At 49.0% G+C, this 26514-nt stretch overlaps 1 protein-coding gene across 1 annotated transcript in view; it reads right to left on the bottom strand.

The window, feature by feature from the left end:
* Nucleotides 1-8370: 8370 nt before the first annotated feature.
* LOC137318077 (dynactin subunit 1-like) overlaps nucleotides 8371-26514 on the bottom strand; it is a gene marked incomplete at its 3' end in the record, with an annotated part of 104983 nt that continues 86839 nt past the window's right edge. Inside the window, exons 12-15 of the mRNA XM_067981041.1 lie at nucleotides 24088-24150; nucleotides 12570-12719; nucleotides 11466-11627; nucleotides 8371-8502 (exon numbers count right to left, since the gene is read on the bottom strand). Coding sequence (XP_067837142.1) covers nucleotides 8371-8502; nucleotides 11466-11627; nucleotides 12570-12719; nucleotides 24088-24150 — 507 coding nt within the window. The remainder of the gene's footprint in view (nucleotides 8503-11465; nucleotides 11628-12569; nucleotides 12720-24087; nucleotides 24151-26514) is intronic.

Raw genomic sequence — 26514 nt, 5'->3', positions numbered from 1 at the left:
ATTTCCCCAAGTTCCCTAACATCCATGCCTTTCTCAACCGTAAATACCGATGTGAAATATTCATTCAGGATCTCACCCATCTCTTGTGGTTCCGCACATAGATGACCTTGTTGATCCTTAAGAGGCCCTACTCTCTCCCTAGTTACTCTTTTGCCCTTTATGTATTTGTCGCAGCTCTTTGGATTCTCCTTTGCCTTATCTGCCAAAGCAATCTCATGTCCCCTTTTTGCCCTCCTGATTTCTCTCTTAACTCTACTCCGGCAATCTCTATACTCTTCAAGGGATCCACTTGATCCCAGCTGCCTATGCATGTCATATGCCTCCTTCTTCTTTTTGACTAGGGCCTCAATCTCCCGAGTCATCCAAGGTTCCCTACTTCTACCAGCCTTGCCCTTCACTTTATAAGGAATGTGCTTACCCTGAACCCTGGTTAACACACTTTTGAAGGCCTCCCACTTACCAGACGTCCCTTTGCCTGCCAACAGACTCTCCCAATCAACTTCTGAAAGTTCCTGTCTAATACCATCAAAATTGGCCTTTCCCCAATTTGGAATTTTAACTTCTGGGCCAGACCTATCATTCTCCATAGCTATCTTAAAACTAATGGAATTATGATCACTGGTCCCAAAGTGATCCCTCACTAACACTTCTGTCACCTGCCCTTCCTTATTTCCCAAGAGGAGGTCAAGTTTTGCCCCCTCTCTAGTCGGGCCATCCACATACTGAATGAGAAATTCCTCCTGAATACACTCAACAAATTTCTCTCCATCCAAGCCCCTAATGCTATGGCTGTCCCAGTCAATGTTGGGAAAGTTAAAGTCCCCTACTATTACCACCCTATTTTTCTTGCAGCTGTCTGTAATCTCCTTACATATTTGCTCCTCAATTTCCCGTTGACTATTTGGGGTTCTGTAGTACAATCCTATCAAAGTGATCTCTCCCTTCTTATTTTTCAGTTCTACCCATATTGACTCAGTGGGCGAACCCTCGGATATATCCCCTCTCACTACTGCCGTGATGTTCTCCCTAATCAAGAACGCAACTCCCCCTCCTCTCTTACCTCCTGCTCTATCTTTCCTATAGCATCTGTACCCTGGAACATTGAGCTGCCAGTCCTGCCCCTCCCTTAGCCATGTTTCAGTAATAGCTATAACATCCCAATCCCATGTACCCATCCATGCCCTGAGTTCATCTGCCTTGCCCATCAGACTTCTTGCATTGAAATAAATGCAGTTTAATCTGGACTTCCCTTGGTCTTTGCCCTGCTTTCTCAGACCGTCTGTCCGGTCATGTTTTGTACACTCTCCCTTACTGCCTTTTGTTTCTGTCACCACTTTACTTCCCACTGACTTCCTGCATCGGTTCCCATCCCCCTGCCACATTAGTTTAAACCCTCCCCAACAGCACTAGCAAACACTCCCCCTAGGACATTGGTTCCAGTCCTGCCCAGATGCAGACCGTCCAATTTGTACTGGTCCCACCTCCCCCAGAACCGGTTCCAATGGCCCAGGAATTTGAATCCCTCCCTCTTGCACCATCTCTCAAGCCACGTATTCATCCTAGCTATCCTGTCATTCCTACTCTGACTAGCCCGTGGCACTGGTCGCAATCCTGAGATTACTACCTTTGAGGTCCTACTTTTTAGTTTAACTCCTAACTCCCTAAATTCAGCTTGTAGGACCTCATCCCGTTTTTTACCTATATCGTTGGTACCTATATGCACCACGACAACTGGCTGTTCACCCTCTCCCTCCAGAATGTCCTGCAGCCGCTCCGAGACATCCCTGACCCTTGCACCAGGGAGGCAACATACCATCCTGGAGTCTCGGTTGCGTCCGCAGAAACGCCTGTCTATTCCCCTTACAATCGAGTCCCCTATCACTATAGCTCTGCCACTCTTTTTCCTGCCCTCCTGTGCAGCAGAGCCAGCCACGGTGCCATGAACCTGGCCGCTGTCACCTTCCCCTGGTGAGCCATCTCGCCCAACAGTATCCAAGACGGTATACCTGTTTTGGAGGGAGATGACCGCAGGGGACCCCTGCACTGCCTTCCGACTCTTCCTCTGTCTGTTGGTCACCCATTCACTATCTCCCTCAGTAATTTTTATCTGTGGTGTGACCAACTCACTGAACGTGCTATCCACGACTTCCTCAGCATTGCGGATGCTCCAAAGTGAGTCCATCCGCAGCTCCAGAGCCGTCAAGCGGTCAAACGTGGTGTTGTTCCCATGTGCCTGCTGCCCTTGTCCTTCTAGGTGGTAAAGGTTGCGGGATTGGAAGGAGCTGTCAAAGAAGCCTTGGCGAGTTGCTGCAGTGCATCCTGTGGATGGTACACACTGCAGCCACAGTGCGCCGGTGGTGAAGGGAGTGAATGTTTAGGGTGGTGGATGGGGTGCCAATCAAGCGGGCTGCTTTGTCCTGGATGGTGTCGAGCTTCTTGAGTGTTGTTGGAGCTGCACTCATCCAAGCAAGTGGAGAGTATTCCATCACACTCCTGACTTGTGCCTTGTGGATGATGGAAAGGCTTTGGGGAGTCAGGAGGTGAGTCACTCGCCGCAGAATACCCAGCCTCTGACCTGCTCTCGTAGCCACAGTATTTATATGGCTGGTCCAGTTAAGTTTCTGGTCAATGGTGACCCCCAGGATGTTGATGGTTCTCTGCACCTGTTCATGACATTTCAATGATCTGTGTACCTGAACCCCGAAGTCCCTTTGGACATCCACTGTTTTCAACTTTTTACCATTTAGAAAGTACCCTGTTCTATCCTTTCTTGATCCAAAGTGGATGACCTTATCAAATGCCTTCTGGAAGTCCATATAAATAACATCCATTGACATTCCCCTGTCCATAAAATTCAATCAGGTTTGTCAGGCACGACTTACCTTTCACAAATCCATGCTGGCTCTCTCTGATTAACTGAAAATTCTCGAGGTGTTCAGTCACCCTATCCTTAATTATAGACACCAGCATTTTCCCCACAACAGATGTTAGGCTAACTGGTCTATAATTCCCTGGTTTCCCTCTCTCTCCTTTCTTAAAAAGTAGAGTGACATGTGCAATTTTCCAATCCAGAGGGACAGTTCCTGAATCTGGAGAACTTTGAAAGATTATAGTTCGGGCATCTGCAATGTGCTCACCTACTTCCTTTAAAACCCTGGGATGGAAACCATCTGGTCCTGGGGATTTGTCACTCTTTAGTGCTATTATTTTCTTCATTACTGTTGTTTTACTTATGTTAATTTTATCGAGTCCCTGTCCCCGATTCAATATTAGTTTTCTTGGGATTTCCGGCATGCTATCCTCTTTTTCTACTGTAAATACTGAAGCAAAGTAATCGTTCAACATGTCCGCCATTTCCCCATTGTCAATGACAATATCCCCACTTTCAGTTTTTAAGGGGACAACACTGCTCCTGACCACCCTCTTTTTCCTGATGTAACTAGAAAAGTTCTTCATATTGGTTTTGATATCCCTTGCAAGTTTCTTTTCATCCTCTCTTTTTGTAGCTCTTATTATCTGTTTTGTGACCCTTTGTTGATCTTTGTATCTTTCCCACTTGTCAGGATCTGTGCCATTTTGTCCCTTTTTGTATGCCCTTTCCTTATGTCTTATACTGTCCCATACCTCTTTAGTTGTCCATGGCTGTTTTTTTTGGCAAGTAGAGTTCTTGCCCCTCAGGGGTATAAACCGATTCTGTATCATGTTAAATGTTTCTTTAAACATTTCCCACTGATCATCAGTCGTTTTACCCATTAACAGATTTGCCCAGTTTACTGTGGACAGTCTCTGTCTCATCCCATTGAAGTCGGCCTTACCCAAGTCTAGAATCTTAGCAGCTGACTCACTTTTTTCCCTTTCAAACACTACATTGAACTCGATCATGTTATGATCGCTGTTGGATAGATGTTCGCACACAGTTAAGCTGTTAACTGAATCTGGTTCATTACTCATTACTAAATCTAGTATGGCTTGCCCCCTTGTTGCCTCTGGGACATACTGCTGGAGAAAACTATCCCGGACACACTCAAGAAATTCACTACCTTTCTGACAGTTGCTGCTCTGCTTTTCCCAATCTATGTGAAGGTTAAAGTCCCCCATTAAGACCACTGTGCCTTTCTTACACGCTTGTCTAATCTCTGCATTTATACAATCTAGCACTTCAGAGCTGCTGCCAGGGCTCCTATACACAACTCCCACTGTAGTCTCAGATCCTTTCCTATTTCTCAATTCAACCCATAAGGTCTCTGTTGGCTGCTTACCTCTCGTTATATCCTCCTTTATCATTGAAGTGATTTCATCTCCAATCATTAAGGCTACTCCTCCCCCTCTTCCATTTTCCCTATCTCTCCTGTAGACCTTATAACCTGGTATATTTAGTTCCCAATCCTGACCATCCTGCAGCCATGTCTCAGTAATAGCTATCATGTCATACCCTCCAATTTGAATTTGAACCTGTAGTTCATTTAATTTATTCCTTATACTCCGTGTATTTGTATATAGAACTCTTAGTTGGGCCACACACCCGAGCCTGACCTTCAGCTTTGATGCTGGGTTAATCGCCTTACGCCTTCTAGTTTTCACTTTATCTGTCGTGCCTAAAGTACACTTTCTTTCTGCTGCTCTACACTTTTCCCTCTCACTTGTTCTTGAACAACTGTTTGTACTATTTGTATTGTAAATTTCCCCTGGGTCTTCCCCTCTCTTGCTGCTCTCAACTTTATTCCCTTCTGACTCCCCGCTCAGGTTCCCATCCCCCTGCCATTCTAGTTTAAACCTTCCCCAACAGCACGAGCAAACACCCCCGCGAGGACATTGGTCCCAGTCCTGCTCGGGTGTAACCCGTCCCGCTTGTACAGGTCCCACCTTCCCCAGAACCGGTCCCAATGTCCCAGGAATCTAAATCCCTCCCTCCTACACCATCCCTGCAGCCACGCATTCATCCGGTCTATTCTCCTGTTCCTATACTCACTAGCACGTGGCACTGGGAGTAATCCTGAGATCACTACCTTTGAGGTCCTGCTTTTTAATTTATCTCCGAACTCCTTAAATTCACCTTGCAGGATCTCATCCCTTTTTTTACCTGTGTCGTTGGTACCGATATGGACCACGACTACTGGCTGTTCACCCTCCCCCTCCAGAATGCCCTGCAGCCGCTCCGTGACATCCTTGACCCTAGCACCAGGGAGGCAACATACCATCCTGGAGTCACGTTTGCGGCCGCAGAAACGCCTATCTGTTCCCCTTACAATTGAATCCCCAATCACTATAGCCCTGCCACTCTTCTTCCTCCCCTCCTGTGCAGCAGAGCCACCCGTGGTGCCATGAACTTGGCTCTTGCTGCTTTCCCCTGATAAGCCATCTCCCCCAACAGTATCCAAAGCGGTATATCTGTTTGAGAGGGAGATGGTCCCAGGGGACTCCTGCTCTACCTGCCTGGTCCTTTTACTCTGCCTGGTGGTCACCCATTTCCTTTCTGCCTGCGTAATCTTTACCTGCGGTGTGACCACCTCACTGAACGTGCTATCCACGATAGTCTCAGCATCGCGGATGCTCCACAGTGAATCCACCCGCAGCTCCAGCTCCGAAATGCGATTGGCCAGTAGCTGCAGCTGGACACACTTCCTGCACACATGGTCGCCAGGGACACCTGTAGTGTCCATCACTTCCCACATAGTGCAGGAGGAGCAGATCACGGGTGCGAGCTGTGCTGCCATGACTTGCCTTAGATTTACACTGCGCTCACCACTCTGACTCTCCTTTTACACCGCGCTCACCTCTCGAGGAGGTGGGTTGGGGTCGGGGAGTGAGGTCGAGGAGGTGGGTCGGGGAGTGAGGTCGAGGAGGTGGGTCGGGGAGTGAGGTCGAGGAGGTGGGTCGGGGAGTGAGGTCGAGGAGGTGGGTCGGGGAGTGAGGTCGAGGAGGTGGGTCGGGGAGTGAGGTCGAGGAGGTGGGTCGGGGAGTGAGGTCGAGGAGGTGGGTCGGGGAGTGAGGTCGAGGAGGTGGGTCGGGGAGTGAGGTCGAGGAGGTGGGTCGGGGAGTGAGGTCGAGGAGGTGGGTCGGGGAGTGAGGTCGAGGAGGTGGGTCGGGGAGTGAGGTCGAGGAGGTGGGTCGGGGAGTGAGGTCGAGGAGGTGGGTCGGGGAGTGAGGTCGAGGAGGTGGGTCGGGGAGTGAGGTCGAGGAGGTGGGTCGGGGAGTGAGGTCGAGGAGGTGGGTCGGGGAGTGAGGTCGAGGAGGTGGGTCGGGGAGTGAGGTCAGGGAGTGAGGTCGAGGAGGTGGGTCGGGGAGTGAGGTCGAGGAGGTGGGTCGGGGAGTGAGGTCGAGGAGGTGGGTCGGGGAGTGAGGTCGAGGAGGTGGGTCGGGGAGTGAGGTCGGGGAGTGAGGTCGGGGAGTGAGGTCGGGGAGTGAGGTCGGGGAGTGAGGTCGGGGAGTGAGGTCGGGGAGTGAGGTCGGGGAGTGAGGTCGGGGATTGAGGTCGGGGAGTGAGGTCGAGGAGTGAGGTCGGGGAGTGAGGTCGGGGAGTGAGGTCGGGGAGTGAGGTCGGGGAGTGAGGTCGGGGAGTGAGGTCGGGGAGTGAGGTCGGGGAGTGAGGTCGGGGAGTGAGGTCGGGGAGTGAGGTCGGGGAGTGAGGTCGGGGAGTGAGGTCGGGGAGTGAGGTCGAGGAGGTGGGTCGGGGAGTGAGGTCGAGGAGGTGGGTCGGGGAGTGAGGTCGGGGAGTGAGGTCGGGGAGTGAGGTCGGGGAGTGAGGTCGGGGAGTGAGGTCGGGGAGTGAGGTCGGGGAGTGAGGTCGGGGAGTGAGGTCGGGGAGTGAGGTCGGGGATTGAGGTCGGGGAGTGAGGTCGGGGAGTGAGGTCGGGGAGTGAGGTCGGGGAGTGAGGTCGGGGAGTGAGGTCGGGGAGTGAGGTCGGGGAGTGAGGTCGGGGAGTGAGGTCGGGGAGTGAGGTCGGGGAGTGAGGTCGGGGAGTGAGGTCGGGGAGTGAGGTCGGGGAGTGAGGTCGGGGAGTGAGGTCGGGGAGTGAGGTCGGGGAGTGAGGTCGGGGAGTGAGGTCGGGGAGTGAGGTCGGGGAGTGAGGTCGGGGAGTGAGGTCGGGGAGTGAGGTCGGGGAGTGAGGTCGGGGAGTGAGGTCGGGGAGTGAGGTCGGGGAGTGAGGTCGGGGAGTGAGGTCGAGGAGGTGGGTCGGGGAGTGAGGTCGAGGAGGTGGGTCGGGGAGTGAGGTCGAGGAGGTGGGTCGGGGAGTGAGGTCGAGGAGGTGGGTCGGGGAGTGAGGTCGAGGAGGTGGGTCGGGGAGTGAGGTCGAGGAGGTGGGTCGGGGAGTGAGGTCGAGGAGGTGGGTCGGGGAGTGAGGTCGAGGAGGTGGGTCGGGGAGTGAGGTCGAGGAGGTGGGTCGGGGAGTGAGGTCGAGGAGGTGGGTCGGGGAGTGAGGTCGAGGAGGTGGGTCGGGGAGTGAGGTCGAGGAGGTGGGTCGGAGAGTGAGGTCGAGGAGGTGGGTCGGAGAGTGAGGTCGAGGAGGTGGGTCGGAGAGTGAGGTCGAGGAGGTGGGTCGAGGAGTGAGGTCGAGGAGGTGGGTCGGAGAGTGAGGTCGAGGAGGTGGGTCGGGGAGTGAGGTCGAGGAGGTGGGTCGGGGAGTGAGGTCGGGGAGTGAGGTCGGGGAGTGAGGTCGGGGAGTGAGGTCGGGGAGTGAGGTCGGGGAGTGAGGTCGGGGAGTGAGGTCGGGGAGTGAGGTCGGGGAGTGAGGTCGGGGAGTGAGGTCGAGGAGGTGGGTCGGGGAGTGAGGTCGAGGAGGTGGGTCGGGGAGTGAGGTCGAGGAGGTGGGTCGGAGAGTGAGGTCGAGGAGTGAGGTCGAGGAGGTGGGTCGGAGAGTGAGGTCGAGGAGGTGGGTCGGGGAGTGAGGTCGAGGAGGTGGGTCGGGGAGTGAGGTCGAGGAGGTGGGTCGGGGAGTGAGGTCGAGGAGGTGGGTCGGGGAGTGAGGTCGAGGAGGTGGGTCGGGGAGTGAGGTCGAGGAGGTGGGTCGGAGAGTGAGGTCGAGGAGGTGGGTCGGGGAGTGAGGTCGAGGAGGTGGGTCGGGGAGTGAGGTCGAGGAGGTGGGTCGGGGAGTGAGGTCGAGGAGGTGGGTCGAGGAGTGAGGTCGAGGAGGTGGGTCGGGGAGTGAGGTCGAGGAGGTGGGTCGGGGAGTGAGGTCGAGGAGGTGGGGTGGGGGTTGGGGTTGTCCTGTTGTGTGTTTCTATCGCTCACGTTACATGTCATAAGTTAAACATATTGCTTTCGAGATGGATCCAAGCCAGACACCAGTACCACAGCCTCACAGCCCACACCCAGTGATGGTCCCCACCACCCTCACACACAGCCTCCAGCCTCGGCCCTCGACTACTTACCCTCACAAGTGGCTTCTCTGAGTCATACTCTCCCTCCTGCATCGCTGTGGCCATCTTGTTCATAGTTGCTATGACAACAGTGCAAGACTGGCGAAGACACTCGTATGGAGTTGTGGCCTGTGCTCCGTAGACCTGGTGACCAGAATCCCATATATTAAAAAAAATCAATATTTGTTTAATACTGCAAAAAAATAATCTCAGGTTATTGGGAAAAGGTGAACAATGAAATATGATGCAGAGTAAATCTCCCGCTACAGTCCCATCAAACACTCCCAGGGCAGGTACAGGGTTAGATACAGAGTAAAGCTCCCTCTACACTGTCCCATCAAACACTCCCAGGGCAGGTACAGGGTTAGATACAGAGTAAAGCTCCCTCTACACTGTCCCATCAAACACTCCCAGGGCAGGTACAGGGTTAGATACAGAGTAAAGCTCCCTCTACACTGTCCCATCAAACACTCCCAGGGCAGGTACAGGGTTAGATACAGAGTAAAGCTCCCTCCACACTGTCCCATCAAACACTCCCAGGGCAGGTACAGGGTTAGATACAGAGTAAAGCTCCCTCCACACTGTCCCATCAAACACTCCCAGGGTCAGGTACAGGGTTAGATACAGAGTAAAGCTCCCTCTACACTGTCCCATCAAACACTCCCAGGGCAGGTACAGGGTTAGATACAGAGTAAAGCTCCCTCCACACTGTCCCATCAAACACTCCCAGGGCAGGTACAGGGTTAGATACAGAGTAAAGCTCCCTCCACACTGTCCCATCAAACACTCCCAGGGCAGGTACAGGGTTAGATACAGAGTAAAGCTCCCTCAACACTGTCCCATCAAACACTCCCAGGGCAGGTACAGGGTTAGATACAGAGTAAAGCTCCCTCTACACTGTCCCATCAAACACTCCCAGGGCAGGTACAGGGTTAGATACAGAGTAAAGCTCCCTCTACACTGTCCCATCAAACACTCCCAGGGCAGGTACAGGGTTAGATACAGAGTAAAGCTCCCTCTACACTGTCCCATCAAACACTCCCAGGGCAGGTACAGGGTTAGATACAGAGTAAAGCTCCCTCTACACTGTCCCATCAAACACTCCCAGGGTCAGGTACAGGGTTAGATACAGAGTAAAGCTCCCTCTACACTGTCCCATCAAACACTCCCAGGGTCAGGTACAGGGTTAGATAAAGAGTAAAGCTCCCTCTACACTGTCCCATCAAACACTCCCAGGGCAGGTACAGGGTTAGATACAGAGTAAAGCTCCCTCTACACTGTCCCATCAAACACTCCCAGGGGCAGGTACAGCACGGGTTAGATACAGAGTAAAGCTCCCTCTGCACTGTCCCATCAAACACTCCCAGGGCAGGTACAGGGTTAGATACAGAGTAAAGCTCCCTCTACACTGTCCCATCAAACACTCCCAGGGCAGGGACAGGGTTAGATACAGAGTAAAGCTCCCTCTGCACTGTCCCATCAAACACTCCCAGGGCAGGTACAGGGTTAGATACAGAGTAAAGCTCCCTCTACACTGTCCCATCAAACACTCCCAGGGCAGGGACAGGGTTAGATACAGAGTAAAGCTCCCTCTACACTGTCCCATCAAACACTCCCAGGGTCAGGTACAGGGTTAGATAAAGAGTAAAGCTCCCTCTACACTGTCCCATCAAACACTCCCAGGGCAGGTACAGGGTTAGATACAGAGTAAAGCTCCCTCTACACTGTCCCATCAAACACTCCCAGGGCAGGGACAGGGTTAGATACAGAGTAAAGCTCCCTCTACACTGTCCCATCAAACACTCCCAGGGCAGGTACAGGGTTAGATACAGAGTAAAGCTCCCTCTACACTGTCCCATCAAACACGGGATGGGATTGTATTGAATAATTTTATTAAAACAGATAGAAATGTCATCTTGGATAAAATAAGGGATCTCAAAATTGAGAGGGCTCCAGGTCCGGATAAAATCCATTGGAGAGAGGGGACAGTTGCTCTGTGAGCCCCTTTCCTGTATCTTCAATAGTTTAACAGAGTCAGGGATAATTCTCTTAGACTGGAATCACGCTAGTGCAGTTCCTATTTTCAAAAACGGGGACAAATCTGAGCCAGGGAACTACAGGCCTATCAGCCTGCCATCCAATATTGGAAAGATGTTGGAAGGGATAGCAAGAGATGCCCTCTACAATCACTGGGAAAGAGGAAAGGCCATTAGAAACACACAACACGGCTTCTGAAAACATAGCTTGTGATTGAGTCTTGATTGAGTCAGTAGGGTAAGTGGATGAGGGTAATCCGGTGGGCATCGTCTACCTGGACTTTCAGAAAACCTTTGATACAGTTCCTCACACTAGGTTACTTCACAAGGTAGAATCTTGTGGTATTGGTCGAAATTTTGAAAAGCTGGATTAGGAATCGGCTCCAAGTTGTAGTTAACGACCTGGAGACATGTTACTCGTGGTGTCTCCCAGGGGTCAGTCCTGGGCCTGCTACTCTTCACAGTCTTTATTAACGACCTGGAGACATGTTACTCGTGGTGTCTCCCAGGGGTCAGTCCTGGGCCTGCTACTCTTCACTGTCTTTATTAATGACCTGGACAATGGTGTTGGGAGTATGGTCAGTACGTATACAAGATGGCAGCAAAATCAGTGCAAGGGTTAAGACAGTAGAAGAGTGCAATCAAACCCAAAAAGATTTAGATGTGCCAGGGGAGTGAACCACATATTGGCAAATGGCATTTAACTTTGCAAAATGCAGCGTGATGCCAGTAGGTAGGGCCAACATCGAAAATACTTACCATGTGTCGGGAACAATACTGAAAGAGGTCGAGAGAGAAATCAGTCTAGGTGTTGTTGTGCACAGATCACTGAGGGTCATGACCAATGCAGGGAAGTCGTAGCCAAAGCAGAGTATTGGGTAGGACATGTCTGGTCTTGACGCTCCAGGGGTCACGTGTGAGGAGCTGGAGATTGATGGACCAGCTATCCTTTTCCTGCCTGTCAGATTGGTAAGTTGACCCACCCTCGGGTGGGCTTTGTTGTGGGTAGGGGAGGGGGCAGTGGCTCAGTTACGGAGTATTCGGGCCCCGTGCCCCTCAACACGCTCTCACCTGCTCTGTCGCCTTAAACGCCATGTCTTCCAGTTTCCGTGGCAGGAGCCCCTCGTTCTCTGGTAGGGGGGCGATGAGTTGGACTCCAGCTGCTGCCACCTCCTGTAGTACAGCCACCACCCGAGTCAGGTGCTTCCGGCAATCCAACAGGGTGTCCGATACCTACAACACAAATACCCATTAATGGGGACGTGCGCCAGGCCGCCGGAAATCGCGCCCGCCCGCCGGAAATCCCTCCCGCCCGTCCATGAGGACAGCCGGCCCGTGTTACCCGGCTCACTGGTAGCCGGCCCGTGTTACCCGGCTCACTGGTAGCCGGCCCGTGTTACCCGGCTCACTGGTATCCGGCCCGGGTTACCCGGCTCACTGGTATCCGGCCCGTGTTACCCGGCTCACTGGTAGCCGGCCCGTGTTACCCGGCTCACTGGCAGCCGGCCCGTGTTACCCGGCTCACTGGTAGCCGGCCCGTGTTACCCGGCTCACTGGTATCCGGCCCGTGTTACCCGGCTCACTGGTATCCGGCCCGTGTTACCCTGCTCACTGGTATCCGGCCCGTGTTACCCGGCTCACTGGTAGCCGGCCCGTGTTACCCGGCTCACTGGCAGCCGGCCCGTGTTACCCGGCTCACTGGTAGCCGGCCCGTGTTACCCGGCTCACTGGTATCCGGCCCGTGTTACCCGGCCCGTGTTACCCGGCTCACTGGTAGCCGGCCCGTGTTACCCGGCTCACTGGTAGCCGGCCCGTGTTACCCGGCTCACTGGTAGCCGGCCCGTGTTACCCGGCTCACTGGTAGCCGGCCCGTGTTACCCGGCTCACTGGTATCCGGCCCGTGTTACCCGGCTCACTGGTAGCCGGCCCGTGTTACCCGGCTCACTGGTAGCCGGCCCGTGTTACCCGGCTCACTGGTAGCCGGCCCGTGTTACCCGGCTCACTGGTAGCCGGCCCGTGTTACCCGGCTCACTGGTATCCGGCCCGTGTTACCCGGCTCACTGGTAGCCGGCCCGTGTTACCCGGCTCACTGGTAGCCGGCCCGTGTTACCCGGCTCACTGGTAGCCGGCCCGTGTTACCCGGCTCACTCCCCCTTCTCCCGTTACGCCAGTTACCTGCGGACCGAAGGACAGTGCTGCGGGGATTCCGGGAGCCTCGGTCCCAGGCATGCGTCTCCGAACCTTCTTACAGAACTGCCTGATGTCACTGCACGAGGTGCTGAGATCCTTGAGGAGGATGACCAGGTCAGTGGCCTCCTGTCCAGCCTGGAGGAGAAAACGGACAGAGCAAAGATCAGGGAGGGGGTCAGAGCAAGGTGTTAAATGTATTCAGGTGGTTTCTATCAGTGAGTGTGCAATGTATTCAGGTGAATGGACAGGGTGCTGAGAAGGGAGGGGGGGTGATAGAGGGAGTGGGAGTGAATGGACAGGGGGGCCAGAGGGGAGGAGGGGTAGAGGGAGTGGGAGTGTTGATTGTATTCAGGCGATTTCCATCAGTGGGTGTTGATTGTATTCAGGTGATTTCTATCAGTGGGTGTTGATTGTATTCAGGCGATTTTTGTCAGTGGGTGTTGATTGTATTCAGGCGATTTCCATCAGTGGGTGTTGATTGTATTCAGGCGATTTCTGTCAGTGGGTGTTGATTGTATTCAGGCGATTTCCGTCAGTGGGTGTTGATTGTATTCAGGCGATTTCCATCAGTGGGTGTTGATTGTATTCAGGCGATTTCTGTCAGTGGGTGTTGATTGTATTCAGGCGATTTTTATCAGTGGGTGTTGACTGTATTCAGGTGATTTCTATCAGTGGGTGTTGATTGTATTCAGGCGATTTCCGTCAGCGGGTGTTGATTGTATTCAGGCGATTTCTGTCAGTGGGTGTTGATTGTATTCAGGCGATTTCCGTCAGTGGGTGTTGATTGTATTCAGGCGATTTCTTCAGCGGGTGTTGATTGTATTCAGGCGATTTCTGTCAGTGGGTGTTGATTGTATTCAGGCGATTTTTATCAGTGGGTGTTGATTGTATTCAGGCGATTTCTTCAGCGGGTGTTGATTGTATTCAGGCGATTTCTGTCAGTGGGTGTTGATTGTATTCAGGCGATTTTTATCAGTGGGTGTTGATTGTATTCAGGCGATTTTTATCAGTGGGTGTTGACTGTATTCAGGCGATTTCTGTCAGTGGGTGTTGATTGTATTCAGGCGATTTCTGTCAGTGGGTGTTGACTGTATTCAGGTGATTTCTATCAGTGGGTGTCGATTGTATTCAGGCGATTTCCGTCAGTGGGTGTTGACTGTATTCAGGTGATTTCTATCAGTGGGTGTCGATTGTATTCAGGCGATTTCCGTCAGTGGGTGTCGATTGTATTCAGGCGATTTCTATCAGTGGGTGTTGATTGTATTCAGGTGATTTCCATCCGTGGGTGTTGATTGTATTCAGGCGATTTCCATCAGTGGGTGTTGATTGTATTCAGGCGATTGCTATCAGTGGGTGTTGATTGTATTCAGGCAATTTCGATCAGTGGGTGTTGATTGTATTCAGGCGATTTCCATCAGTGGGTGTTGATTGTATTCAGGCGATTTCGATCAGTGGGTGTTGATTGTATTCAGGCGATTGCTATCAGTGGGTGTTGATTGTATTCAGGCGATTTCGATCAGTGGGTGTTGATTGTATTCAGGGTCTGTGTCAGTTGGGACTCTCGTATCCATTTTCGGAGAGCTGATCGAGGGTGTGGGGTGGGTGTAAGGGGAATCTCTGTGAATAAAGGTTGGAAGGAACTGAAGAGCAGGCTCCAGTATTCTATCCTTCACCACTGGGCTATCCAATTTATAATACGGTAGCAGAGGATGGTCGCCTAAAGGAGGAGGTTGGAAACTATGACTTTTTCTGGACATAAAAAACAAACCATGAAAGCCTAGTGGTGGTTGTGGAAAATGGCAGAAAGCAAGTTTAAATCAGCGAGGTATGGTTTCCCTCCGATGTTCTTGGAGTTTGAACCATTTGAGCAGTGGAAGAATGAGGTTGATATGTGGACACGGGTTACTACTCCACCAAAAAGAAAACAAGGCATAGCCTTGGGACTGTCGCTTCCTGAACAAAGTAAAATCAAAAGTAAGGTATTTTCTGAGATGGATACAGATCTCTTGGATAATGATGAAGGTTTTACCTTTCTAATAGAATTTCTGGATAAAGTCTACAAGAAAGATGACCTGTTAAGTGCCTGTGAGACCTGGTCAGCATTTGATAAATTTCAGAAAACAGACAGTCATTCAATGGAAGATAATATCATGGACTTTAACAATTGTACAGGAGGTTGACAAAGTTCCAATTGTGAACCCCTGGATCGGTACTAGCGTTTAAATTTCTAGATTGTGCTCAGGTGTTTCATATGGACAGGCAACTGGTCCTAACTGGCGTCCAGTTCTTGGAAAAGGAGACTCTGTTGGATCAATGTCTGCTGCCTTAAAAAAATTCCTGGGGAGACAGCCAATCCCTTCAGCCTTGATGGAACAAATGAGACCTTCCGCTGTGACACAAAGAATGGACGATTCGATGGTAATTAGGTTTTGAAATGTTCCAGATACTAAAAGCAGGTGCCAGTCCAGGTTTCAAAATTTTCAAGAGTCCGGATGCAGGGGTCAATATGACGGAAGGATTAGAGATCGCCAGATTGGTGATGAAAGCAGGTACAGAAAATCCAGTTATATCAACAGAAGACAAAACTGGGACAGTAATAACGGGCGAATGAATTCCAGGAATGCCGAAGGAAAAATCAGGAGCTGCTTTAGATGTGACTCTAAGTATCATTATGAGGCGAATAGCCCAGAGTGAAGATACAGGGTCTTTGAAATGACGCAGGAAGAAAGTAGTTCTGAGGGAGAGGATGGAGAGAATGATGAACATGAACAGATTATACTGGTCACAAGGAGTTTTAATCCTGTGATGAATGTATTAGGCGCGGATTCCTTTAATTGTGTGGTGTTAGATAGTGCATGTATTTTAACTGTATGCGGGGTAGATTGGTTAAAATGTTATCTTGATTCACTAAGTAGAGAGGATCAATGCACGGTTAAGGAATATAAAAGCTCTACATGTTTTAGATTTGGAGATGACAACACCTTGAGGTCACTCAAGAGAGTGGTAATTCCACGTAAGATAGCTGGATTAAGCCATTTTATAAATACGGGTGTAGTCTCTAGTGAGATACCTACGCTTTTGGGTGAACCTTCCATGAAAAAGGCAAAACTGAAACTAGACATGGAACACGATGAGGCAATCAGATCTGCACTTTACCCAGTCAGGGCATTATTGTATCCCCTTAATAAAACCTGATGTTTCTCATCAGTGTGTTAGACAAGTATTAATGGCATCAGGCGATAAGGATAAGCTTGGAAAAAAACAAATTGTCTTAAAGTTACAAAGACAATTTGCCCGCCCTACTTGTCAACATTTAAAGATCCTGCGAAAAGATGCAGCTGTAGTTGATCAGGAATATACGAGGCTAATAGAAGAGATTAGTGATAACGTAAAATCTGTAAGAAGTATGGACTGATGTCCCCGCGTCCTATTGTAAGTGTTCCATTAGCACGTGAATTTAACAAGGTAGTTGCCATGGATCTAAAGGTATGGGATAAAGACAGAAATGTTTTCATCTTACATTTTATTGACCTGACTATGAGATTTAGTATTTCTACACTAATATATAGTAAGGAGGAGGTGGTTATTTTAGATAAAATTATAGAAAAATGGATAGGGACGGGCCTTGGGACACCAGCAAAGTTTTTAACCAATAATGGAGGTGAATTCACTAACACGGAGTTCAGAGATATGTGTGAGAATATGAATATAATTGTCATGAATACAGCAGCTGAGAGCCCTTTGAGCAATGGTCTTTGTGAAAGGAATCATGCTGTGATTAATAGCATGGTGCATAAAATGTTGGCTGATCGACCAGGATGTAAATTGTCAACTGCCCTAGCATGGGCAGTTCATGCAAAGAATTCTCTCCAGATGGTTGGAGGATATGGTCCTTACAAACTAGTTTATGGGCGCAATCCCAAATTACCTTCTGTTCTTTGTGACAATCCTCCTGCTCTAGAAGGTACTACAATTAGTGCCATTTTCTCTGAGCATTTAAATGCTATGCATGCAGGGAGACAGGCTTTTATCAAGGCTGAGGTATCAGAGAAAATTCATAGAGCTGTGAGGCATCGTATTCGACCATCTGAGGCAGAGTTCAATTCAGGAGATTTGGTATATTATAAAAGAGAGGGTCATAGGGAATGGAATGGTTCCAGGTAAGATAATAGGTCGTGATGGTAAGGCAGTATTTGTCCAATAGGCAATCAAACTGTGACGGTTCATTCTTTTTTGCATTAATTAGAATTAATTATAAAATCTCAGACTCTGAGCAGTTGCTGGAAGTAAACGAGGCACCTTGTGCCTCAGATGTTCATGATTTTTTTGATGAGGTTCCTGAGGGACAGACTGAAGTAGATCAAGGACTGGACAGTGGTAATGTCAGTGATCAAGAAACACATGACAGAGCGATCACATCCACAGAACAATTACCCAAAGTGGGGACATAGGCGACATACGTTCCAGAGGGGACTAATGAATGGAGGGATGCAACAATTTGGGACATGCAGGCAAAGCTACTGGTAGGTTTAAATTTTGGTTGAATGTTCAGGATGATGGCCATGCAGTGAGGCCCATGGACTGGCAGAATGGGGTAAATGAGTGGAGAGTACAAAAGTGGAGTACAAGTAGTGATAGGGAGTCCAGAAGTGAATCTCATGTCAGAAAACGATGAAGAACTAGAGATGAAAGTAGTGGTCCCTGCAGACATAGAAGTGAAAGTAGAAGATGTAGCTTGACTAGGTCAGACAATGAAACAAAGACCACAGAACAGTCACATAACAGAACTAGAAGCAGAAGTCCTCATAATCATGAAGTTTTGGTGGCTGCCAATAAACTTGAGAATAAATGAGTAAGAGAGGCAAAACATCGGGAGTTAGATAGTTGAAAGAATTTGGAGTTTATTCTGAGGTAACAGATAAGGGTCAACCAGCTTTGTCACATAGATGGGTTTGTACTGAAAAAGTCCTTGCAGCATGGGTCTTATAAAACTAAAGCGAGATTGGTACCTAGGGGTTTTGAAGAGAAACTGGGTGATCCAGATATTCAATGGATTCTCCCACTGCTGGAAAGGGAATCTTAAAAATCTTTTTGGCTCTTTTGGCAAGGGATATGGCGAAAAGCGGGAACAGGGAACTGAGTTCGACGATCAGCCATGATCATTTTGAATGGCAGAGCAGGCCTGAAGGGCCGAATGGCCTCCTCTTGCTCCTATTTTCTATGATTCTATTGACGGGAGTGTGGGTCAATTAACGTAAAAGCCGCATTTCTGCAGGGAGATACTTTTCAGAGAGAAGTGTTTCTGAAACCGCCTAAAGAGACAGCAGATGCAGAAGGAAAACTATGGAAATTAAACAAATGCGCCAATGGTCCTGAACGATGCTTCCAGGGTTCAGTATTTTCCAGTGAGATCTGTTTTGCTGAAAATCAGTTGTGTTCATCTAAAATCAGATCCTGCAATGTTTTATTGGTACCGTAACAGAAAACTTTCAGGCATCTTCATGATGCATGTTGGTGAATTCTTATGGGGAGGTACTGTGGAATGTGAGAAATTCGTCATTAATAAGATTAGAGTAAAATTTAAAATTGGGACTCAGACCCACTCTGCTTAATATCAAAACCAATAGATTTAAAAGCCCCACAGGCCTGATATAACTTTAAACCAACAGTCCTATTCAGAGAGTGTTACTCCCATCGCGGTGAATCGTACTGGGTCATCACAGAAAGGTGAGGTTATATCGAAAGAGACAGAGCAATTACAAAGTTTGATTGGTCAGTTGAACTGGTTGTGGACTCAGACTGGACCAGATGCTAGTTTTGATGTGTTGGTGTTAAGTATTTCAGTGAAACACCCCGTAGTAGAGAATGTTTTAAGGGCAAATAAAACATTTCAAAAAATAGATGAATATCGATAAATGGGTACATAAGTTCCCGTCCTTAGGTGACCCAGAGAAATTGAAGCCAGTTATCTTTCGCAATGCTCCACATGCTAATCTTCCAGACACGTATTCTAGTCCAGCTGGTTTCATCATGTTTCATATGGGTGAGAATGGGAAATGTTGTCCTTTAGCTTGTGAAGCTCAGAAAATAAAAAGTGTTGTTAAAATACTCTGGCTGCTGAAACACTGGCTCCTGTCGACAGTGGATATGGGATTCTATTTGGTAAATATTTTGAGGGACATCCTGCACAATGGGAGTACTGAAGAGAGAATACCCATTGAATGTTGTGTGGATAATCGTTCATTGTGGGATAATGTCGACTCTACAAAAAATGTGAGTGAGAAAAGGCTACACATTGGCCTTGCTGGCTTGAAACAAATGCTGAAGAGAAAGGAAATCTCGAAAATTAAATGGCTGGATTGAAGCCTTCGAATGTCGGATTGTTTTAATGAAGGAAATTACCAGGGTTCCTGGAGAAGGGTCACCTCACAATACAATGCCGAGAATAGTATACATTGGACTGAGTTTGGAAGTTTTTGATTTTTTGAAATTTTTGTTTATAATATACACAGAGATATAGTTTAATTTTTATTTCAAGAGAGAAGGGAATCTGTTAATTGTAGCCAGAGGTCGTGGTCCATCTCGGTACCAACAACATAGGAAGAGGGTGAAGGTCCTGCAAGGCAGATTTTAAGGAGTTAGGAAAGAGATTAAGAAGCAGGACCTCAAAGGTAGTAATCTCCGGATTACTCCCAGTGCCACGCGCTAATGAGTGTAGAAATAGGAGGATAGAGCAGATGAATGTGTGGCTGGAGAGATGGTGCAGGAGGGAGGGCTTTAGATTGCTGGGGCATTGGGACCAGTTCTGGGAGAGCTGGGACCTGTACAGGTCGGACCTCAATCGAGCTGGGACCAATATCCTCGCGGGGAGTTCGCCAGTGCTGTGGGGGGGGGTTTAAACTAATTTGACAGGGGGATGGGCACCAGGATGTAGCATCGGAAAGGAGCGGGGGAGAAAGATAGCACTAGAGTATAAAATAGTACAGTATTAGGTGGGATCAGACTAAGAGAGAGTACAAGAAAGTTTTACACTGGTTCACAGTGTATGTGTGTAAACGCACAAAGTGTGGTAAACAAGGTTGGTGAGCTGCAGACACAAATAATCACACGGGAATTCGATGTCATGGCGATAACAGAGACCTGGCTCAAAAAAGGGCAGGATTGGGGTCGAAATATTCCTGGATACAAGGTGTTCAGGAAAGATAGGGAAGGAAAGAAAGGAGGGGGAGTGGCAGTATAGATTGAGGAGAATATTGCAGTGCTGGAGAGAGAGGATGTCTGGAGGGGTCAAGGACAGAATCTATTTGGTTCGAGTTAAGAAACAATAGAGGTGCCATTACACTACTGGGTGTATTCTATAGACCACCAACTAGTGGGAAGGGGATAGAGGAACAAATTTACAGGGAAATTACAGAGAGGTGCAAAAGCCAGAGAGTAGAGATAACGGGGGGACTTCAACTATCCTAATACAGACTGGGATAGTAATAATTTTAGGGGCAAAGAGGGGGAGGAATTTTTGAAGTGTGTTCAGGAGAACTTTCTTGACCAGTACGTTTCCGGCCCAACGTGGAAGGAGACATTGCTGGATCTGGTTCTGGGGAATGAGACGGGCCAAGTGGAGCAAGTGTCAGTGGGGGAGCATTTAGGGAACAGCGATCATAGTATCATAAGGTTTAGAATAGATATGGAAAAGGACACGGACCACTCTAAAGTAAAAATACTCAATTGGAGGAGGTCCAATTTCAGTGGGATGAGAACAGATCTGACCCGGGGAAACTGGAATCAAAGATTGTCGGACAAAACTGTAATTGAACAGTGGGCGGCCTTGAAAGAGGAGATGGTTCGGGTACAGTCTAGGGACATTCCCACAAGGGGGAAAGGAGGGCAACTAAAGCCAGAGCTCCCTGGATGACGAAAGAGATAGACAGTAAGATGAAACGGAAAAAAGGGGCATATGACAGATGTCAGGTTGATAACACAAGTGAGAACCAGGCAAAATATAGAAAGTTCAGAGGGGAAGTGAGAAAGGAAATAAGAGGGGCAAAGAGAGAGTATGAGAATAGACTGGCGACTAATATAAAAGGGAATCCAAAAGTCTTCTGCAGGCATGTAAACAGTAAACGGGTAGTAAAAGAAGGATGTGGGGCCGATTAGGGACCATAAAGGAGATCGACTCATGGAGGCAGAGGGCATGGCCGAGGTACTAAATGAGTACTTTACATCTGTCTTTACCCAGGAAGAAGAAGCTGCCAGAGTCTCAGCAAAGGAAGATATAGTTGAGATACTGGATGGTCTAAAAATTGATGAAGAGGAGGTACTAGAAAGGCTGGCTGTACTTAAAGCAGATAAGTCACCCGGTCCGGATGGGATGTATCCCAGGTTGCTGAGGGGAGTAAGGGTGGAAATTGCCGAGGTACTGGCCATAATCTTCCAAACATCCGTAGATACGGGGGTGATGCCAGAGGACTGGAGAATTGCAAATGTTACACCCTTGTTCAAAAAAGGATGTAAGGATAAACCCAGCAACTACAGGCCAGTCAGTTTAACCTCAGTGGTGGGGAAACTTTTAGAAATGATAATCCAGGACAGAATTAACAGTCACTTGGACGAGTGTGGATTGATTAGGGAAAGCCAGCACGGATTTATTAAAGGCAAATCGTGTTTAATTAACCTGATACAGTTTTGATGAGGTAACAGAGAGGGTCGATGAGGGCAATGCGGTTGATGTGGTGTATTTGGACTTTCAAAAGGTGTTTGATAAAGTGCCGCATGGTAGGCTTATCATCAAGATTGCGGCCCATGGAATAAAGATGGCAGTAGCAACATGGATAAAGAATTGGCTAAGTGACAGGAAACAGAGAGTAGTGGTGAACGGTTGTTTTTTGAACTGGAGGGAGGTTTACAGTGGTGTTCCCCAGGGGTCAGTGCTGGGACCACTGCTTTTCTTGATGTATATTAATGACTTGGACTTGGGTATACAGGGCACAATTTCAAAATTTGTAGATGACAAAACTTGGAAGTGCAGTGAACAGTGAGGAGGATAGTGATAGACTTCAAGAGGATATAGACAGGCTGGTGGAATGGGCAGACACGTGGCAGATTAAATTTAATGCAGAAAATGCGAAGTGATACATTTTGGTGGGAAGAACGAGGAGAGGCAAAATAAACTAGAGGGTACAACTCTAAAAGGGGTACAGGAACAGAGAGATCTGGGGATTTATGTGCACAAATCGATGAAGGTGGCAGAGCAGGTTGAGAAAGTGGTTAAAAAAGCATACAGGATCCTGGGCTTTATAAATAGAGACATAGAGTACAAAAGTATGGAAGTCATGATGAACCTTTATAAAACACTGGTTCGGCCACAACTGGAGTATTGTGTCCAGTTCTGGGCACCGCACTTCAGGAAAGATGTGAAGGCCGGAGAGAGGGTGCAGAAGAGATTTACTCGAATGATTCCAGGGATGAGGGACTTTAGTTACGTGGATAGACTGGAGAAGCTGGGGTTGTTCTCCTTGGAACAGAGACGGTTGCGAGGAGATTTGATCGAGGTATTCAAAATCATGAAGGATCTGGACAGAGTAGATAGAATCATAGAATCATAGAAGTTACAACATGGAAACAGGCCCTTCGGCCCAACATGTCCATGTCGCCCAGTTTATACCACTAAGCTAGTCCCAATTGCCTGCACTTGGCCCATATCCCTCTATACCCATCTTACCCATGTAACTGTCCAAATGCTTTTTAAAAGACAAAATTGTACCCGCCTCTACTACTGCCTCTGGCAGCTCGTTCCAGACACTCACCACCCTTTGAGTGAAAAAATTGCCCCTCTGGACCCTTTTGTATCTATCCCCTCTCACCTTAAATCCATGTCCCCTCGTTATAGACTCCCCTACCTTTGGGAAAAGATTTTGACTATCGACCTTATCTATGCCCCTCATTATTTTATAGACTTCTATAAGATCACCCCTTAACCTCCTACTCTCCAGGGAAAAAAGGCCCAGTCTGTCTAACCTCTCCCTGTAAGTCAAACCATCAAGTCCCGGTAGCATCCTAGGAAATCTTTTCTGCACTCTTTCTAGTTTAATAATATCCTTTCTATAATAGGGTGACCAGAACTGTACACAGTATTCCAAGTGTGGCCTCACCAATGCCCTGTACAACTTCAACAAGACATCCCAACTCCTGCATTCAATGTTCTGACCAATGAAACCAAGCATGCCGAATGCCTTCTTCACCACCCTATCCACCTGTGACTCCACTTTCAAGGAGCTATGAATCTGTACTCCCAGATCTCTTTGTTCTATAACTCTCCCCAACGCCCTACCATTAACGGAGTAGGTCCTGGCCCGATTCAATCTACCAAAATGCATCACCTCACATTTATCTAAATTAAACTCCATCTGCCATTCATCGGCCCACTGGCCCAATTGATCAAGATCCTGTTGCAATCCCAGATAACCTTCTTCACTGTCCACAATGCCACCAATCTTGGTGTCATCTGCAAACTTACTAACCATGCCTCCTAAATTCTCATCCAAATCATTAATATAAATAACAAATAACAGCGGACCCAGCACCGATCCCTGAGGCACACCGCTGGACACAGGCATCCAGTTTGAAAAACAACCCTCTTCTGTCGTCAAGCCAATTTTGTATCCAATTGGCTACCTCATCTTGGATCCCATGAGATTTAACCTTATGTAACAACCTACCATGCGGTACCTTGTCAAATGCTTTGCTGAAGTCCATGTAGACCACGTCTACTGCACAGCCCTCATCTATCTTCTTAGAGAGAAACTGTTCCCATTGGCGGAAGGGTCAAGGACCAGAGGGCATAGATTTAAGGTGATTGGCAAAAGAACCAAAGGTGACATGAGGAAAAACTTTTTTACACAGGGAGTGGTTAGGATCTGGAATGCACTGCCCGAGGGGGTGGTGGAGGCAGATTCAATCATGGCCTTCAAAAGGGAACTGGATAAGTACTTGAAGGGAAAAAATTTGCAGGGGTACGGGGATAGGGCGGGGGAGTGGGACTAGCTGGATTGCTCTTGCATTGAGCCGGCACGGACTCGATGGGCCGAATGGCCTCATTCCGTGCTGTAACCTTTCTACGCTCTCTATATGATTTCTATCAGTGGGTGTTGATTGTATTCAGGCGATTGCTATCAGTGGGTGTTGATTGTATTCAGGCGATTTCGATCAGTGGGTGTTGATTGTATTCAGGGTCTGTGTCAATTGGGACTCTCGTATCCATTTATAGGAGAGCTGATCGAGGGTGTGGGGTGGGTGTAAGGGGAATCTCTGTGAATAAAGGTTGGAAGGAACTGAAGAGCAGGCTCCAGTATTCTATCCTTCACCACTGGGCTATCCAATTTATAACATGAGGGTCGGGGTCAGAGCGGGATCAGGGCATGGGCCCAGGGCCAGACGTCAGTCCGAGGGGAATGGGGTCAGAGCGAGGGATGGGGGTGCATCAGTGCTGTGTATGTGTTACTCTCACCTGTAACAGGGATCGCAGTCGACCGACCTCCACCGCCATACAGTCCAGGGCACTCTGGGTAAACTGGAACATAAAGACACTTCATTAGGCCACCAGAGGTGGTGGTACAGTGATATACAGTCAGGAGGGAGTGGCCCTGAGAGTCCTCAACATTGACTCCGAACCCCATGAAATCTCAAGGCATCATATCAAACATGGGCAAGGAAATCTCCTGCTGATTACCACCTACCGCCCTCCCTCAGCTGATGAATCAGTCCTCCTCCATGTTCAACACCACTTGGAGGAAGCACTGAGGGTAGCAAGGGCACAGAATGTACTCTGGGTGGGGGACTTCAAGAGTGGCTCGGGAGCACCACTACTGACCGAACTGGCCAAGTCCTAAAGGACATAGCTGCCAGACTGGGCCTGCGGCAGGTGGTGAGCGAACTAACACAAGGGAAAAACCTACTTGACCTCGTCCGCACCAATCCACCTGTCGCAAATGCATCTGTCCATGACAGTATTGGTAGGAGTGACCACCGCACAGTCCTCGTGGAGATGAAGTCCTGACTTGGACTGAGGATACCATCCAACATGTTGTGTGGCACTACCACCGTGCTAAATGGGATAGATTCAGAACAGATCTAGCAGCTCAAAACTGGGCATCCATGAGGCGCTGTGGGCCATCAGCAGCAGCAGAATTGTATTCCAGCACAATCTGTAACCTCAGGCCCGGCATATTCCTCACTCCACCATTACCAACAAGCCAGGGGATCAACCCTGGTTCAATGAGGAGTGTAGAAGAGCATGCCAGGAGCAGCACCAGGCACACCGAAAAATGAGGTGCCAACCTGGTGAAGCTACAACTCAGGACTACATGCATGCTAAACAGCAGAAACAACATGCTATAGACAGAGCTAAGCGATTCCACAACCAACGGATCAGATCAAAGCTCTGCAGTCCTGCCATATCCAGTCGTGAATGGTGGTGGACAATTAAACAACGAACGGGAGGAGGTGGCTCTGTAAACATCCCCATCCTCAATGATGGCAGAGTCTAGCACGTGAGTGCAAAAGACCAGGCTGAAGTGTTTGCAACCATCTTCAGCCAGAAGTGCCGAGTGGATGATCCATCTCAGCCTCCTCCCGATATCCCCACCATCACAGAAGCCAGTCTTCAGCCAATTCGATTCACTCCACGTGATATCAAGAAACGGCTGAGTGCACTGAATACAGCAAAGGCTATGGGCCCCGACAGCATCCCGGCTGTAGTGCTGAAGACTTGTGCTCCAGAACTAGCTGCGCCTCTAGCCAAGCTGTTCCAATACAGCTACAACACTGGCATCTACCCGACAATGTGGAAAATTGCCCAGGTATGTCCTGTCCACAAAAAGCAGGACAAATCCAATCCGGCCAATTACCGCCCCATCAATCATCAGCAAAGTGATGGAAGGTGTCGTCGACAGTGCTATCAAGCGGCACTTACTCACCAATAACCTGCTCACCGATGCTCAGTTTGGGTTCTGCCAGGACCACTCGGCTCCAGACCCCATTGCAGCCTTGGTCCAAACATGGATAAAAGAGCTGAGTTCCAGAGGTGAGGTGAGGTGAGAGTGACTGCCCTTGACATCAAGGCAGCATTTGAACTAACTTGGCAGGGGGATGGGATACAGAGTGGAGCTACAATAGGGGGTGATGTGCAGCCAAATATAGAGAAAAAAACAAGTCAGCTTGGAAGACAGGGCAAATATGTAAGGGCAAGGCTGGATGGCATCTATTTTAATGCAAGGAGTCTTGCGAATAAGGTGGATGAACTGAAGGTGTTGATAAACACATGGGAGTATGATATTGTTGCTGTCACAGAGACATGGTTGAGGGAGGGGCAAGACTGGCAGCTCAATATTCCGGGGTACAGAATCTTCAGGCGAGACAGAGGGGGAGGTATAAGAGGAGGGGGGGTCGCAATATTAATTAAAGAATCAATTACTGCCATAAGGAGGGATGATATATTAGCAGGTTCCTCTAATGAGGCCATATGGGTGGAGCTTAAAAACAAAAAGGGGGCAAGCACTTTGATGGGAGTGTACTATAGGCCCCCAAACAGTCAGGGGGAGATAGAGGAACAGATATGTCGGCAAATCTCAGAAAATTGTCAAATAATAGGGTAATAATCGTGGGGGATTTCAACTTCCCCAATATTAACTGGGATACTCAGAGTGTAAAAGGCTTAGAGGGTACAAAATTCTTAACGTGCATCCAGGAGAGCTTTTTGAGCCAGCATGTGGAAAGTCCTACAAGAGAGGGGGCAGTACTGGACCTAATTCTCGGGAATGTGGCCGGCCAAGTGGAAGAAGTGCTCATAGGTGAGCACTTTGGTGACAGTGACCATAATTCGGTGAGATTTAAGGTGGTCATGGAAAAGGACAGGGAGGGGCCGGAAATAAAGGTT

The sequence above is a fragment of the Heptranchias perlo genome, unplaced genomic scaffold, assembly GCF_035084215.1.
Source record: "Heptranchias perlo isolate sHepPer1 unplaced genomic scaffold, sHepPer1.hap1 HAP1_SCAFFOLD_640, whole genome shotgun sequence".
Classification (NCBI taxonomy): domain Eukaryota; kingdom Metazoa; phylum Chordata; class Chondrichthyes; order Hexanchiformes; family Hexanchidae; genus Heptranchias; species Heptranchias perlo.
This window is presented reverse-complemented; position numbering and strand designations above follow the sequence as displayed.